Source organism: Pelodiscus sinensis, chromosome 8 (genome assembly GCF_049634645.1).
Source record: "Pelodiscus sinensis isolate JC-2024 chromosome 8, ASM4963464v1, whole genome shotgun sequence".
Taxonomy (NCBI): domain Eukaryota; kingdom Metazoa; phylum Chordata; order Testudines; family Trionychidae; genus Pelodiscus; species Pelodiscus sinensis.
In genome coordinates this window covers 24,662,924-24,680,916 of record NC_134718.1, presented here as the reverse complement: position 1 = coordinate 24,680,916, position 17,993 = coordinate 24,662,924, and the positions used below count along the sequence as shown (strand labels likewise).

At 46.5% G+C, this 17,993-nt stretch overlaps 1 protein-coding gene and 1 long non-coding RNA gene across 8 annotated transcripts in view; one reads left to right on the top strand and one right to left on the bottom strand.

The window, feature by feature from the left end:
- JMJD1C (jumonji domain containing 1C) overlaps window positions 1-9,154 on the top strand; it is a 375,768-nt gene extending 366,614 nt beyond the window's left edge. For all 7 annotated transcript variants that reach the window (XM_075934893.1, XM_075934894.1, XM_075934898.1 and 4 more), the window contains 4 exons: window positions 549-688; window positions 3,223-3,399; window positions 7,757-7,888; window positions 8,240-9,154. In XM_075934893.1, coding sequence (XP_075791008.1) covers window positions 549-688; window positions 3,223-3,399; window positions 7,757-7,888; window positions 8,240-8,329 — 539 coding nt within the window. In that variant the 3' untranslated portion in view covers window positions 8,330-9,154. The remainder of the gene's footprint in view (window positions 1-548; window positions 689-3,222; window positions 3,400-7,756; window positions 7,889-8,239) is intronic.
- On the bottom strand, window positions 9,122-14,452 carry LOC112545349 (uncharacterized). Its single transcript, XR_012905585.1, has 5 exons — window positions 14,316-14,452; window positions 13,915-14,026; window positions 11,870-11,966; window positions 11,494-11,641; window positions 9,122-9,258 (listed from the first exon to the last, which is right to left on the bottom strand). It is a non-coding gene; the product is annotated as an uncharacterized LOC112545349 (long non-coding RNA).
- Between the last annotated feature and the right edge of the window lie 3,541 nt (window positions 14,453-17,993).

Below are 17,993 nucleotides of genomic sequence, written 5' to 3'. Positions count from 1 at the left end.
TCCACTAAGATGTGTTTGCGCAACAACACAGGATCACCCTGAATCCCCTACCACAGTGTTTGCTGTGCTGAGTTTAGTGCTAAACTACTACATTCTGGGCCAAGAGAGTTTTAAGTGGTGTATGCTAACTGTGTTCGTAAGATGCTGTAAAGTGCTCCATAAATAGTTTTATTTCCCCCTTCATGTACATGCACCAGTATTAATATCAGACTAGCTGTAGAAATAGATACAAGATTCTTGACTTACTATTCCAAAATACGGATACTGAATTTTAATTTATTTTGATGACAGCAATGATCTCTGATTTCAAACAGAATTTTTTCCATCAGATTTTAACAATGTTAAAGTAGGTCCAAATCTGAGTATAAATTGTTTTAAAGGGTTTTAGTTTTCTAATTATGAAAATAGCTTTTGAGGGGTTTCTGTAGTATTTGGAAAATCTAATAGTCTCATTATTTAGTAACTCTGCTACTGGAAATTGAAAAAGCAAAGAAGAAATATTTCAGCTTTCTACTGCCTAGTTTGAGAGTCTGTTTGTCAATTCTTAGGAGTATTAAAGAAGTTTGAAGAAGAAGATTTGGATGATCTTTTAAGGAAAAGATTGAAAGATTCAAGTGAATTACCTGGGGCTTTGTGGCATGTTTATGCTGGCAAAGATGCTGACAAGATAAGGGAATTTCTGCAAAAGGTTAGATTTGTCAAATAGATATTTACTTCATAGATTTGAATAATCATACCTTTTTAATTACTGTTATATCTTTTAAAATTAAGAAATATGGTTGATACCTGTTTGAAATGCCCATTCCCTAAGCTTCTGTTTCTGCATGGGATATTCTTGATCAATAAACTTTTTTGATACTCTATACCAGTCCAAATCGTTAAGGTGCAGACAGAACATGAAGACTCTTGATGATCTCATACCTTCAGACATAAAGCTGTAGTCATCTCAGCCTTCAGTTGTTGTCACATTCTAACTCAATATTATTGAGAGATCTTTCTGCCTGAATAGTGAAAAAACTTCAGATGCAGAAAGGATGAGTTAGGGAGAGAGTTCTGCTAAAGAAAAAAATAGCCCCCACATGAGTTTTGACCCCAATAGGGTAGAGAGGGATTCAGGAGTATCTAGCAAGATGACTACCCCTTGAACTCAGCAGCCCCCCTCTAGGCAATAGCTCCTTGAGAAAGGAAGGAGGAAGATGTCAAGTACAATTTCAGAGAACATAGCAGGAACTGTCATCCTACCTTGGCAGTCATCCTCTAACAGCTCAAGCCACCCTGTGACCAAGCCAGCTCTTCCCTCCCTCTCTCATCAGGGGACAAAATCGGCTCTAACACAACAGAGATTCTCCATGTGAATATTCTCCCTCCAGGGAACAGAAAGCCACATTATGGAATGGAATCCTCTCAAGCTATCACTAGAAAGGCCTAATTTCCACTTTCTGTTCCTCTAGGAGTGTGCCCCCACCTGTTCATTCTAGAAACTAAAATTTAGACTTGATCAAGTTTTTTAACTATATCTCAAACTTAAGAGAAAGGAGAGAGAGAAATGAAGGAACACAAAATATGCCCACAGAACTGAGAATCAAGACACACTGACTCCTGAATACCATATAGGCCATATCTCCACTTACTGGAGGATTAATGCTCTGGCCATCTATCTTCTGGGGCTCAAGTAAGTGGGTCTAGCAAAGATCTGCTAAATCAAATGCTGAGGGCTTCCCCGTTGGCACCAGTATGCCTCGCTGTTATGAAGAGTAAGGGAAGTTGATGGGAGCATTTCTCCCATCAGCCTCCTGCTGTGGAGCTGGCGCCAAGCTCTGCTTAAGGTACGTCAGCTCCAGCTATGTTACTTATGTAGTTGGAATTATCTATCTTAAGTCAACCTTCTGGGTGTAGAGTAGATTTGGCCTTAGGGAAAATCAGCCCAGCCAGACACTGATACCCAACCCCAGGAGGAGAATGACTGTCAGTGGAGTAATAGAGATAAATATAGGAAACAGTGGATGAGATTGTAAAAAGGGAGTTGTGTTGAGGGCCAGATTATTGTGGACCCCAATCTAAAGAGAAGGCCAAATTCTGCATATTTAAAGAGGAAGACTCACCCATGCTCTTAGCCAAAATAGCACATACTCTGGAGTAATTTGCCAGGGAATTTATATATGCTCTTATATAGTCCTGCAGCTGCTGCCCCCCTCATGTCAAAGAAAAGATCAGCAAAGAGTGGTGCATTATGCACAGGAAACTGGCCTGTGTCCTGGCATTAAAGGTGTGTTAGCCTCCCGGAGTATCAGATCTAGAACTGCCTGCTCAGAACTTGAAAGGTGGATGTTGCCATCTCTGGGTTATCAAAAAGGATAACGATTCCCGTAGGAAGAAGATCCTGCTTAATAGAAATAATGAAGCATTCTTCAACAGATTTTTTGAGATTTCAGGTAAAAAACAGGAAGCTGCAATGTTTACATTGTGTATGCCTACCAAGTAGTGGAGAGAGAGCTACAAAAACTTAGCAGAGGTTTCCATAGGGCAAAGATAAGGATTCAGAATTTGCTAACACATTCCTGTTGCTGCTCTCAATTGCCTCATTGGTATGAAAATCTACAGATGACATCATCCAGTCAGTTTGTGATGCCATCTTCACGTCACTGGCAGGCAATAGTACACTGTGGCTAAAACAATAGGCAGCCATACTTCCCCTCCGAAATCAAATTACAGGCCCTTCTATTCAAAGGGAGGATTTTTTTCAGGGATGAATTGCCAAAGATCAAGTGTTCCTTAGCTGTTTCAGAGATCCAGGTTGTGCCCCACAAAGGGCCCAGATATGAGCATCAGGATCACAATCCAAAAGGGGACTAGAACTACCCTCTGGAGCAGGGGTGGGCCAGACAGTCTCTACTGGCCAGATTCAGCCGCCAAGCTGGTTGATCCAGCCCACAGCCACCCTTCTGCTCCTCTGCCCTCAGACCAATCGAGATCTGGGGATGGGAGAGCATGCTGTGGATTTTTGCTGCTTTTTCCTGACTTGAGATTATAATTTTGGCTATAATTTTACCTCCTCTACCCATCTACCTTATCTTTTTTAATTCATTTGAGATTCTTTTAATTCTAAATTCTCTTCTGAATATTGAGAACAAGTTTGTGTACTTTTAAGGTAGGAAAATTTTGGACTGACCAACGTAGTTTTCCTTTTTAAAAATGTAATCTAGTGTGCCCCCTATATTACAGATTGCAAAAGAACAGGGTTTGGAAGTTTCACCAGAACACGATCCAATACGTGACCAGAGTTGGTATGTGAACAAAAAACTTCGCCAAAGACTCCTTGAAGAATATGGAGTAAAAACCTGCACTCTTATTCAGTTTCTTGGTGATGCTGTTGTTTTACCGGCAGGAGCCCTTCATCAGGTAAAATACCTCTGTTCAAAGATAGGCACGATAGGCATGCACACTGGGTGTTCCAGGTGTGCCCAGGCACACCCTAATGTCTCGGGCCGGCTAGCCTGAGCCTTTTTTGTGCCCTGGGCCCCACCCGGCCCGGTAGCACCGCGCAGCCCAGCAGCACCACGCGGCGCCCCTGAGGCGCCCGGGAACGCCCCCGCCCAGCACAGCAGCACCGCGCAACACCCCTGAGGCGTCTGGAGGTGTCCCCGCCCGGCCTGACAGCATGGCGTGGTGCCCCTGAGGCACCCAGGAGTGCCCCACAAAGCAGCATGGCACAGTGCCCCTGAGGCTCCTGGGAGCACCCCCACCCAGCCCAGCAGCATGGCGCGGTGCCCCTGAGGCTCCTGGGAGCGCCCCCGCCTGGCCTGGCAGCATGGCGCAGCACCCCTGAGGCACCCGGGAGCACCTGTGCCCAGCACGGTGAGGTGCCTAGGAGCGCCCCCGGCAGCACAGCGCGGTGCCCCTGAGGTGCCCAGGGCTAGGGCCCAGCCAGCCTGTAGCTTGGGCCAGCTCTGACTCTAGCCCTACAAATAGGAAGGCAGAAGCCGAAGGTAACGTAAGGGACGGGATGGGAGGGGAAGGGGGGGAAAAAGAGTAAGGGGTGGGAGAGGAAGGGGCTTGTGCTGAGGGGAGGGGTGCGGTCAGAAGAAGAAAGGAGAAGGCACCAAGGGACAGAGGTGCAGGAGAGACAAATGCCAGGGGGACCAAGTGCAGTCAATGAGGAAAAAGCCAGGAGGGGAGGTGTCAGTGGGAGGGGGGAACAGGGTGATGCTGAGAGAAGAGAGAGTAAAGGCATTGGGGATTAGAGGGGGACGGGAGAGGTGCTGGGAGAAGACTTGAAAGAAGGGGTGGGCATGAGGAAGGCAGGGATGGAGCAAGGCATCTGTGAGGGCACAGGCATGAGGGGAACGGGGGCAGAGGGTGGTGAGGGGTGGGCACCAGGGAAAAAGGGAGCAGGGGCAGTGAGGGAAGGGGAGTCACCAGGAGGGTGCAGGGCTAAGGGAAGGTGCAGGTGCCAGGGGATTCTGAGGGTGAAGCAGAAGAGCAGACACCTGCAGGGGAGGGAGCAGCACCAGAGGAAAGAGGCAGGGCAGAAGTGTAGAGGGAGGTGTTAGGAGAGGGGATGAGGAGGGGTAGCTCACATGATCAGAGTGGGGCTACTGGAGGAGTGGGCACGGTGGGGAGAGAAGGGCTGGTGGAGGGAGGCAGGTCTCAGGAAGGCTGAGTGCAGTGAGACGGGCAGGAGTCAGGACAGCAGAGGAGGGTGAGGAGTTGAGGGGCAGCAGGCACCAGGGGAGCTGATGGAGCAAGGGGAGGAGACATGGCAGCCGAGGGAAAAGGGAAAGGTTTATGAAATATTTATTAATAACTTGAGGGGCACATCCAAACAAGCCACATGAACTCAGTACTGGTGCACAACAAAATTCATTCTGCTCATGGGAGGGAAACTGAGGGAACACTTCCCCCAGCCTCTCTGCCCCCAAGTTAATGTCACACACATTGGGTTAATGCAATTGCAGGATAGTTGCATGAGTGGGGTTTGGTGGGGGCCAAATTAATCCCTGTTGGTAGGAGGATGGTGGAAAAGTCCTTGGAAGGGGGGGGGTTCACATGACACCTTTTACTTCTGGGTATGTGCCCATCTTGCCCCCAGAGTGTTACCTCCAGAGGTGTGGCCAGTGGGGGGTCAGGGGTGTGGCTAATAGGGGTCAAAGTACATTTTTAAAAAATTCTTGGGTGCACACCCTAATGAAATGTGCTGCACATGCCTATGATAGGCACATGTATGTCTCCCCTTCATCAGCTAAAATACTTCTGTTCAAGGATACGCATATGTACGTTTCATGCTTAAATTAGATTTGATTTCTTTAACAGTAACAGCCATAAGCTACAGAAATAAATAATGCTTAGTGATTGATAATAATTGCTATCCAAGATTTGTATGCAAGAACTCAGAAATATTCAAAATAACTTGATTATTTTCCAAATGTCAAATAATGGTCAAAATACTGTTAACTGTTGTATAGCTCATTCAGGGAGGTTAGGTCCATCAATGGCTATTAGCCAGGATGGGTAAGAATGATGTCCCTAGCCTCTGTTTCTCTGGAAGTGGGAGACAGGGGAGGGATCATGTGAGAGTTACCTATTGTGTTCCCTCCCTCTGGGGCCTCTGGTATTGACCACTGCCAACAGACAGGATACTGGGCTAGATGGACCTTTGGTCTGACTTAGTATGGCCATTCTTATGTTCTTAGAAAAATTGCATGACTTGGTAGTTCAAAATGTCTTCCAACAATGGGGTTTCCTATCCTGATATCATCGTATCCCAGGACAATGAGAAACAGCTTACTGTTGACAAGCAGCTTGGGGGCACTGTTAGAGAAGGGACACTTTCCTAATTCAGTGGTCAGAGCTGCTGATGTATACGTTCCCGCCAATTCCCCTTTTGACACAAGCCTGGAAGAAAATCAGGACAGAATGCTGGTGATTTTTGTGTCCTCCTACTGGCTGAGGTGGTTCTATTTCACCAGCTTCCCCAAGATGTAACCATTTCCAGTTGTCATTAAAAGAGAAGGGGAAAATACTTGACTCAGTGATTGAAGTATGTCAGTTAGAAATTAAATACATGACTTAAATTGCCGGTTTATAGTAGGGCAAGTAATTACATAATCTAACAAACTGCTGGAGGGCACATCTAGTCCAGTCCTCTGTGCTCATGGCAGGATTATGTTTTATTTCGGCTGTCTTTGCCAGGTGTTTTTCTATCCTGCTCCTGAAACTCCTCAGTGGTAGAGATTCCGCAGGCTCCCTGAAGTGATTTATTCCAGTGCTTAACTACCCTAACAGGATTTTTTTTCCTAATGGCCAACCTAAACTGCTCATGCAGAAATGAAAGCCCATTGGTTCTTGTCCTGTCCTCCAAGATGAAGAACAATTTTTCTCCCTTTTCCTAGGAACAGCCTTTTATGTACTTGAAAACTATTATCATGACCTGTCTGTCTCCCCTTCACCAGACTAAACAGCTCAGTTTTTTCAATCTTTCCTCATAGGCCATGTTCTCTAAACTTTTAATAACTTGTGTTGCTCTTCCTGGACTTGCTCCAGTCTTTCCTGAAATGTGGTGCCCATAACTGGACACCAGTTGAAGCCTAATCTGCATGAGGTAGAGTGAAAGAATTACTACTTGTCATATTAACATTTTTGCTGATACATCCAGATTGTTTGCTTTTGTTGCAACACTGCAACAGTTTACTCATATTTATCTTCTGATCCACTCTAACCCTCAGATCTGTTTCTTTAGTACTCCTTCCTGTGCTGTCATTTCCCATTTTGTGTGTCTGTAACATGCTTGCAGAGGATATGACATTCCACAGATGACTTGTTAATTATACAGGAAAAAGGTATTACTAAGAGCTAGAAGCTATGTAGGGGTGAGCTGCACAGGGGCTGACTTTGGTAGAAGACTACTTTCTCTTTAAGGTCAGAATAGACGTATATGGCCAGGAGTTGGAATGTGGAACTTGCTATCTAGGATCTTAGGCTTTCTCCTTACTCTTCCTAATTTTGAGGGTTGGATGTCCGCTGACTCAGCTTCCCTGTGGTAGGATGTATATCCCTTCACTCTATGGATCTCGGGGGGAAATGATCTGCCAAACTTGGCCATTCATGATTACAGTCTGAGGCATCAGTAGCAGTAACAGACCTTTTTGCTCTCCCTGGCTCATCCCTGTTTCGGAAATGTCCCCTAAAGAGAGGAACTTTAGGCTGCTCAGCTTTTTTAAATATGAGGGCCTAATGATTGCTTAGATCTGGTTGCTAGATTTTGCTGGCTACTGTGTTAAGATGTGCAGGGCTTCTCATGGGCGTTGATAATGACCTGTCTTAGATGGGAGAGGGAAATATTTGAGACTGGTCTGTAGGTTCAGAGATTCTTAAGAATTTCCTAGGTTGAATTAATGAGGAAGTGTATGGCTTGCCTGCCAGGGAAAGGAAGAGAAGTATGACTCGTGTCCTTCAGTAAAATTACAGCTCAAAAGCATGAGTCTGAACCCTGCGGGTATCAGAAAATAGTGTGTGTCAGCATTGGGGAGCCTATTGCTGCAGACTTGACACATGGCTCGTGACGACATATAGGAAATCTCAAAATGGTCAATAAATGTCAATTTAATATACTGAATTGCTGTATATTAAAAAGGAACTAGATCCCTAGTCTGATAGTTATGTGATTTGAAAGATCTAGAGCCCTATACTTTACGTTGTTCTTTTTGTGAATTAAAAATAATACAGATTTTAATTTGGTCTTTTTTTCCCTTTTGAACAGGTGCAAAATTTTCACAGCTGCATTCAAGTAACTGAAGACTTTGTGTCTCCAGAACATCTTGTGCAGTCATTTCACTTAACACAGGAACTGAGACTGTCAAAAGAAGAAATTAATTATGATGATAAACTGCAGGTAAGAAATGAATTCTCAACTGGAACTTGTTCTGAAGGCACAGACTGTGAGCTCAGAGTCTGATGGAAATATGGAACACTGTGTGCCGTGTTTTTCTAGCTATTCACACAGAATTATGACAACAATCAGTATGCCTCTCTCATCCCCATTAACCTGAAGGAGACAATTGATGGTGTAAATGACTTTGAGTTGAATCACTGTGTTTGGTATTTCACAATGTGTTAAAATATTAAGATTTCCTTTTGGACTCAGCCTAGAGCTCAGTCCTAAACATAATTAGATACCGTGCATTAATAGTGGCATTTGAAAATCACTTGTATCTTACTGAAGTGTGTCTAATATTTTTTTCAGGTTAAAAATATTTTGTATCATGCAGTTAAGGAAATGGTGAGAGCTTTGAAGATTCATGAAAATGAAATTGAGGATGTGGAAGAAAACTGAAGTGCTTGCTGCTTTTTTATGTTAGCCCATCAGATGGAGGCTATTTTTTCAATTATATGATGCACAGTATGTACACTAAGTTAAGCGTCACAAACCATCAGTGCCAAGAAAATATAGTCATTGTATTTACTTGTTACTGACACTGCAACAGTATAGCTTCATAGATCACAGCTATTGTGATTAAATGTTACTTGTTAAAAAAATTCAACAGCATTCTGCTGTCTTGTATTATAATGTATATGAAGTTTATGAAATGTCAAAGATTTAAGATGATGTATTTATTTTTTTGAAAAAAAAAAACACAATTCTATGCTCTATTGTTGATGAAATGTAAATGTGACTTGTACAGTTTGCTAAAATAACTCTGATATTTTTCACTACATTGAGACAGTTACTGTGAGGTAGGACACAAACACCAGCTATTGCCTGCATTTGGGACATTGCTGAATCCGCACAGCAGTCATATCATCTGAAAATTACTGCCAAATAATTGTAAACTTTGTAAAATATAAAATATATAAAGTAGATATTAAATACAGACACTGCAGTATTTTATTGAAGCTATTCAGTGTACAATTAAACATTTTAAAAAGGTGTAATTTATTTAAAAGATTGTCTCATTTTGGTAAAATTTATGTGAACTTTTAAAGCTAAATATTAATCTTAATATGCCGTGTAAATATATACATATATACATTCAATGATGTATTTTTTTAAAACATTGGCTTGCTTTAATTTGTTAAAAGTGCAAGTGTTACACACGCTTTGTACATTGGAATTGAAAGGGGTTTTGCATTTTCCATTAAAATAACTTTATCAAATGTCTCATTGTATTTGTTTTTCATGTTTGTGGCACATTTGTGACAGACACTTGTCTTGAGTCATTCATATCTTCATGGCGACTTCAGGTGTATCTGTAAAGCTGCTTACTGTAAAAGATTGGAATGTTGTATGTTAATTCATGTGCACCAATCACCCTTTGCCAGTTTTCATATGAAACTGCTAACAGATATACTGTAGCACAGTTCAAGTGGCTAAGCCAAAGAAAGCTAAGAATAAAAATAATTTAACCATTTTTATGTTATGTCTTCAATAATAATGTTCTTTTGTTTTGAGGGGAAGGAAATTTCCATAAAACAAAACAAAAAATTATCTTTCTTACAACTGAGTTAACTTAGTAAAATAGTGTTATTTTATCAAAGATTGTGTTTGTCTAGTAACAAATTGTAAACTAAATATATCTGTGGTCATTATCAAAACATTGTGTATAATACTCTAAAACTGAAAGTTACTTTTCTGTTTCTCTAGGTCGTGATGTCACCAAAATGTGATAGCAGTAGGTATGCCACTGCCAAATGAAACAACATATGTAACATATGTAACTAAGTGCTGGAGATGAGGCGAGGTAGTATTTAATTTGCATTAAAAATTGGTTGATATACAAAACAATTGCAAGTTTTTTTAGTGAAAAGTAAGATTATTTCAAATTAAAATATTTTGGATTTAACGGGTTAGAAAAAATGACAATTGATTTTGCAGTTAGAAATATTACTGGAATGAATGGATATGCATTATCAGTAATGTCTTAAATTGATATTCATATTGCTTCTCCTTGAGTTCTCTACATAGCACAGAGGGAAGGGAGCATGTCATAGCTAGACCGTTCATTGAAGATACAAGCTGCTGAGCTCTCTTAGCCAAGCCAGAGGAATGGTTTTAGTTCAGGAACAGAATCTGAATAAAAGTAAATATTAATGGTAGCTAATATTTACATTGAGAAGGTTTAATCTGTGTAATTTGATCTTAGACCCCCAAAAAACTTGTTGTGTTGTTATTTTGGCTGAAAATATTTAGCATTTTGGAAAGATTTTTAAGGCTTTGAGATTGCAATGTTGTTGCTGTTAGTCTAGTCTTAAGTAAAACTACACAAAATTGTGTAATTGTTGGATGGAGTACACCTGAACACCGTGCTGTATGCAGGCACGTAGTGAAACTTGCCTGATGTGTGCTGATGTGGAAACCTCAGACATGTAATGTTATCAGTAGCACTGTGCATCAGTCTTTGTGCCAATACTTCTCTGGTTTGCCAAGAGAAGTCCAAACTACTGTAGAAACCTGCCCATTGTCAGAAAATACTTAGTGTGAAGTCCTTAAACTCCAGGATTCTGGGGCCACTTGTAGATGGTCTACCTAGAAGCATACCTTGACCTAAGATGTTTGACGTTTTAGTCAAATACTTCCTAGAAGTAGATATTGTTAAAGTTCCAAGCTGGTTTGCCCAAGATGTGCATACCATGCACAGTATTGATACATGAAGTCAGTTATCCCAAAGAATCATGATCTATATAGGGTTGCCAGATGGTTTAACCAAAAATACCAATTTCCCCCTTCTTCCCCCCCCCCCCAAAAAAAGGGGGGAAATTCTGTTGAGGGGGGAAAAAAGGGGAGACCAAAGTTGTTGAGCAAAAAAAAAAAAACCAGCATGGCCCCTTTAAGTGCGTGCAGAGTCAGAATAGGAAGAGGGGAGAGGCTGAGCACTAAGACCCAGGGAAGGCATTGCTTCCCCTTGCTTTAGGGTTTTAGGCATTTTTCTGGTGGCCATCTTTTTTTCTTGGTCGAGCCAGAAGACAGCTTCCCTGCAGAACCAGGTAACCAGGGGGGGCTGGGAGCCCGGGGGGGTGGGTAGAGGGCTGGGCCCAGTTGCTGAGTGTTTCTTAGGGTTGCCAGGTGTCTGGTATTTTTGCCTCCTGGCAGGGGAAAAAAACTGAAAATACCGGACTGTCCGGGTCAATACCGGACACCTGGCAACCCTAGATCTATATGGTACTTGAAACCAATTTTTAAAAACTCCTTTGGAAATGCACATTTTCTAATATTGCAAATATGATTAATCTGTTAATGAACCTGGAAGACAAAGTGTGTTTTATAGGCTGTTTGTCCTTATCTGCGTGCATAGTACACAGATGTGAGAAATGTAGCTTTTCTTTTCCCCTTTGTAGAGAAACCTGAATACAGTGGCTGGTTGCAAATGTAACATGACAATTTATTCCTTAAACTTAAAAAACAACAAATGTCTGGTAGCACTTTATAGACTAACAAAATGTAGATGGTATCATGAGCTTTCGTGGGCACAGCCCATTGTTCAAGGACTAATGAGCACCTACCTGTAGGCGCAACATTGTTACCATGTAGGGATTCAGGAAGGACCTCAGGACTCCCAAAACCTATGTTGTGGCTAGCAGGAATACTGTGAATCTCCTGAACTGGTAGAGTAGCTTTGGAAGTAATTGCTTCAGGGTGATGCCATCAAGCCTGATTTAAGAAATGTTCTGTTTTACTTGTAACATTCAGAAAACTTCCTACTGCCTCCGCCCTCCTCCATGTGTCTTCCCATGTAATTAAAATTCCTGGATAAGACAGTCGCATATTTAAAGACAGTACATGGGGTCACCAATGCATGCTCGCCCACTCAGGCACTGCTGCGGAAATTTTCCAGTCAAAGGTGCAGGGACTTGCCAATATTTGAAGTAAAGCACTCACAGGGTCGTCACTCCAATAATCTTATGCATCTCACAGTCAATCTTCCTCCTAGCTTAGGCTGACCTCCTGGATACTTTCTGTTATGATGTCAATTTCTCTAATATTGGGATGCGAACAAGAGACAGTCACATATTTAAGCCCTCCCGAAGACATCCCTCCTTTTAAAAAAATGGTCCAATTGTCCTGTATTTTCTCTCTCCTCCCATCAGTGCTGGTGCATCCTGCCGCTGATTAATCATTGCTTGCCAGCTAGCCACCCACCAGTGGGGGGGGGGAGGTGCCATGGCAGCTGATGGGGTTGGAAGTGTAAAGCTGGTGATTGGGCACAATTGCAGCATGCGGGGGTAGCTGCTCCCCCTGCTGGTCCATCAGTGCTGTCCCTGCTATGTGCCTCCTGGCCAGCAGGCCCCTTCCTTGCTGTGGCATCTGGTGAGTGTGGGGAGGTGGCAGCTGGTTGTTTCCCCTCTGCTGCCCACCCATTGGCCCTTTACATGCTTCCCCTCTCCCTGCTGTGCCCGCTCACCTCACAGCTCTGCTGTTCCTCTATATTCCCCCTCCCCCTGCAAGAGTGTGTCCTGCTCTTGGTGCTGTGCAGAGAACCAACCCCCTGGTCAGATCATTTAGCTCATCAACACTCAGTCTGGCAGGCACCTTCCTTCCCCCACTGCCTCTGGCTGGGCTCCCAGGGAAAGCTCAAGACCCAGAGAGCTGTTCAGAAGGAGCCAAGCTCTGCATGCACCAAAGCCCCACACAGCACTAGCCTGGGGAAGCATCTCACTCCTCAGCCAAGCTCTGCAGTGGCGGGGAGGAAGCTGTTCTCAGCCTGTTGGTGCCCCACCCCTGCAGGCTCTGCATTTCCTCAGGGAAATGCCTCCAGGAGATAGCGTACTTAGATTTCCAGAAAGGCTCTTAAGTAAAGTTAGCTGTCGTGAGAGTTGAGGATAGGTCCTCTTGGATTGAGAACTGGTTAAAAGACAGGAAACAGGGTAGGGATAAAAAGTTTTCCAAATGGAGAGAGTGGGGTCCCCCAAGGGTCTGTCCTGGGACCAGTCCTATTCAACATATTTATAAATGATCTGGAGAAAGGGGTCAACAGTGAGGTGGCAACATTTGCAGATGATACTAAGCTGCTCAGTATGGTTAAGATCAAAGCATACTGAGAAGAACACCAAACTAAGTGATTGGGCAACAACATGGCAAGTGAAATTCAGTGTTGATCAATGTAAAGTAATGCACATTAGGAAACATAATCCCAACTATACCTACATATGATGGGGACTAATTTAGCTACAACCACTTGAGAGAGATCCTGGAGTCATGGAAAGAGAGATCATGGACAGCAGGGCTGCTCCAACAGTGGCACTGAAGGAAGGGCAACAGCATCCGATCATGCTGCCTTCCTTTTGTGCTGCTGGTGGCAGTCTTGCTGTCTAGGCTGGGTGGCTGACCAGTTGCCACAGATTCCTGGCCATCCCCCTTAGAAGGCCGTGCCACCACCAGCAGTGGCATACCAGGGAAGCAGTACCATGCCTTGCCACCCTTCCTTCACTGCCGCTGCTGGTGGAGCCGAAACAAAATCTCTATCGCTATGCTGCTGGTGGAGGCGCTACCTTTCCAGCTGCCCAGATTGGAAGACAGAGCTGCCACCAGCAGCAGCGCAGAAGGAAGAACAGCAATAGCATCACCTGCCACCCTTTACATGCTGCTGGTGGTGACAGTGCTGCCTTCCCAGCTAGGTGCCTGGCCAGAGGCTGCCGCTCTGTGGCCTCCCAGTTTGGAATTCAGCACTGCCACCAACAGTGGCACAGAAATAATCACACCATGCCACCCTCCTTTCTACAATGCTACCGGCGACAGCACCAACTTTGCCCCGCTTGAAAGGTAGAGCCACCACCAGCAATGGTGGAGAAGGAAGAGTGGCAATACCAGAGCTACCCTTCCTTTTGTGTTGCTGCGGGTGGTGGCACTGCCTGGCTGGTGGCACTTGCTTTCTGGACACTTATGCCACCAACTGTGGTGCAGAAGGACCCATTGCAATACCATACCTTGCTGCATTTCCTTCTACACTGCTGTTGATAGCAGCACTGACTTCTGAGCAGGTCAGCCAGAGAATACCGCTGCGCGTACACTCCTAGTATGTCTTAAAACCTGTGCCCTCTGCAATAAAAACAGACAATCACATGAAATCGGAAGTTGGCATTCTTTTACCAAAATCTTGTGTCCTTACTTTGCACAAATGTTGACAGTATATGAAAATACAAGAAAGTATACAAATCCTGAGAGTCACATACAGACGTATAAAGTTATGTCCTCTGGCAGCAATTCTATGGGACAAGTCTTCGGTAGAAAATCAGATCATCTTAACCTAGTGATTTCTGTGCCTAGACTGCAGCTGGTACCAGCTGGATCAGACTGAACAGGTTCCAAACTTCCCTGAAGCTCTTACCTTCTAACCACAGACCACAAAATCAGTGGGGAAGGAGAGAACTCTGACACGGTTCTCATGCTCATGCTCACATACATTAATCCTACTTCACTCTGAGTCCCCAAGGAAAGACTCTGAGAAGGATCCTGGCTGCTGCAAAGCCACAGAAGTCTCTGAGGTTGCCTCTGCCTTGCACTACTGCCCTGTCTGCCTGATGTCAGGGTCTCTCTATGGGGTCACCACCTCCCCCACACACACTGTCCCCCAACAGACTCAGGTCCTGCAACAGGCCTTTGTGATGTCAATGCCACACCCAGCTCTCCCCTGAAAGGCTGGTGGTCTGATCTTAACCAGCCTCTTGAATGTTGGAGTGGTTTCCCCTGGACCACCCCACTTAATTACAACAGAGTATGAGAATCAAGCTGGCTGCAGAGTAAAACCCCAGAAGCTGCTCCCTATACCACACATTAATTACTGGTCTTTAAAGGCCAAAAGACCATCAAATCTGGCTCCTGACTATCCCAGCCCTCCTATATATCATAATAGCCAAGCACACACCAGAAAGGCTTTTAGCCTACATTAGAAAACATCAAGAAATAGAGACTCCGTCACTTGCTTTGGTAGTTTGTTCCAATGTGATTCATTCTCACAGTGAAGTATTTGTGCCTGTGGTGGGTAGGAGGAGTGCTGGCCAGCACTCGGTGACTTAGGTTATGTCTAGACTGCAGGCTTCTTTTGGAAGAAACTTCTTTCAGAAAAGATCTTCAGAAAAAACTTCTTGCACAAGAGCGGGTCCACACACAAGCGCATCGAAAGCAAGGTGCTTTTTCGAAAGAGCGTCCAGACTGATTGGACACTCTCTCATATAAAAGGCCACCTGGAACCGCCTCAGCTGGGGCTTGAGGTCACCGATTGCTTCCAAGTGCTGGTGCCGGAGCCCTGCAGAGAGACACGCTTAAAGGGACCCCCCCGGACAGCCATTTCTCTGCTTCTGCTGCCTGCTTGCTACCTCTTCGAGGGACAGCAAAGCTCTGCAGTGCCTGCTCTGGTTGCCTTGCTTTTTCGGATGCCACAGCTTTTCTCTTGGTGCTATGGAGCCGGAGCTGCCCCATGTGATGGCCCCACACGGCCATGCTGCAGTTTTTGCAGCACTTTGTGCCAGCTGCCTTCCTGGTCCTCATCAACTTGACCCCGAGCTCATTCTGGAGACCCTCTCCTTGGGTGCGGGAGCAACACTTTGGCAACCGCAACCCACTGTGGAGAGGCGTTTCTGGAGGCTCGACGCCAGTTCCGCCTGGTGGGACCAGCTGGTCATGGAGTGGAGGGATGAACAGCAGTGTGGCTTCAAAACTTGTGCATGAGGAAGGCCACCTTTTTGGAGCTGTGTGCCTGGCTCGCCCTTGCTGTCTGAAGACACGACACCCACCTGCAGCTCGCCATCGTCCTGGAGAAGCGGGTCACAATTGCCATCTGGAAGCTCGCCGCCCCAGACAGTTATCGGTCGGCGGGCAACCAGTTTGGTGTGGGGAAGTCCACTGTCGGGGCCCTCCTCAAGGAGGTAAGGAACTCTGGGGCTGCAGGTCCTGGAAAGGGGGAGCCTAGCGAATGGGGGTTGAGGGCTGCAGGGGGTGGGGGAAGCCCTGTCCCCGGGGGGGTTGTGCCTTCCTTTCTTCATACCACAGCCCTGCTGCTGGGGTGCGGCCTTCTAGGGGGTGGCTCCTGGGGTGTTTGATGGAGGGGAGAGGAGGGAAGGCAGAGAGGGGTGAACACCAACCAAGGGCTCAGGCACTCCCTCTCTCATTCTCTGCTTTGTGTGTTTATTTGTCTCCTTCTGTAGGTGGTGAGGACCATCAACTCCATCCTGCTGCAGAGGATCATCTTCCTGGGAGACCTGGACCCGATCGTGGCTGGATTTGCTGCCCTGGGGTTCCCAAATTGCGGGGGAGCAATTGATGGGACTCACATCCCAGTCCACGCACCTCAACATGGAGCAGCCCAGTACATCAACCACAAGGGTTACTTTTCAATGGTGCTGCAGGAGCTGTTCGACCACTATGGACAGTTCATGAACTTTTTCGTCGGGTGGTCAGGCAGGGCACACGATGCCCATGTCTCTATAGAAAGCTGGTGGTGGGCACATTTTTCACCCGCTGTGACTTTGTGGTTGGGGACATGCAGATGCCATTGCGCATCATGGGGGACACGCCTACCCCGATGCCATGGCTCATTAAGCCATATACTGGACACCTGGACCCCAGCAGGGACCAACTTAATGCCCGCCTGAACCAGGGCTGGATCCAGGTGGAATGAGCCTTCAGCTGCCTCAAGGTGTGGTTCAGGTGTCTGCTTACCTGCCTCGAAGTGGGAGAGCACAACATCCCAGAGATGGCTGCGCATGTTGTATCCTCCACAACATTGTGAAGAGGAAGTGGGAGGCCTTCCTCCCAAGGTGGGGGGTAGATGCCAGCCATGAGGAGTGAGCCTGCCAGCAGCTGAGGACAGCTGCTATCCGACAGGCCCATTAAGCTGGGGTACACATCTGGGAGGCCCTGAGGGAGAGGTTCTCTCAAGCACCCCAGTAACTCTCCACAGGGGCCTCTGCCTTGCAGCCCAATTCCTTCCCCCCCTCCAAGCCCTTCCTTTGCCCCTTCCCTGACCTCAGAATAAAGACACCTGTTTGGTTGTGAACAAGCAAAGTGTATTTATCTTACAATCAAAAAAGGTGGGCAGGGGGAGAGGAGCTCACAACCTGGAGAAGAATGGGGGTGGCTAGATGTGCCATCTTGGGTGCAGAGACCTCGTCAGAGTTGGAGGTAGGCAGGAGGGGAGGGGGCAGGAGCATCACCTGGGGGGCAGGCAGAGCGAGAATGGGCATAGTGGGGGGGGGCAGAAGGGGTGGAAGCCAGGAGCAGACACAGCAGGCAGTTATGCCATCATGCACCACATGATGCACACATGTTGTCACACTGTTGCATAAGCTGGTCCCATGTGTGGTTCTGCCACTTGGAGTCCTTGTGGACCTTCTGCACCAGGGTCTGCTGCATGTCGTGCAGGATGCTGACATGCTGGTGCATCAGGTCTTCCTGGACTCTGGTGCGCCTTCGGGTCCCCTGGGCTGTGGTGGTTGGCTCTGGTGATGTGGCTCACCCCTCAGTTCCGGCTGGTCCTGAGGGAGAGGCGGTCAGTCGTCCATGCAGACACTGTCCTTGAGGCTGTGCCCTCCGAGAGCAGTGACCAACAGTCCACGGGGAAGAGGAGGGGGATGTCCTGGGAGCAAGGCCGTGTGTGGCCTGCACAGCAGGCCCTGCCTCACAGGGCCCCAAGGTGCCATGGGGACCATGCTGCCTGCTTCCCAACTCCCCCACCCCGGCCCACGGACAGCCAGGCAAGGGAAATGTCCGGCCACAGTGGGATCCCCTCATGGGTGGCAGAGGAGCTGGGAGCAGCCTGGCCCTCCCTGGAGCCTGCACACACAGCTGTGGCTAGCAGTGCTGCCAACGGGAGTGGGTGGTGCCTTGCACATGCAGGTATGCCCGTGTGCTGTGTGCGGCACTCCTTGGTGTGTCTGGGGTCGCGCCTGTGCCCTTGTGGCTAGCCTGCTTCCAGTCATGGCAGGTGCTGGGGGACTCTCTCGCCCCAGTGGCAGGACCTGTGTGGCCTCCCCTAAGCCTGGCAGCTGGACCCCACCCATGCTCAGGC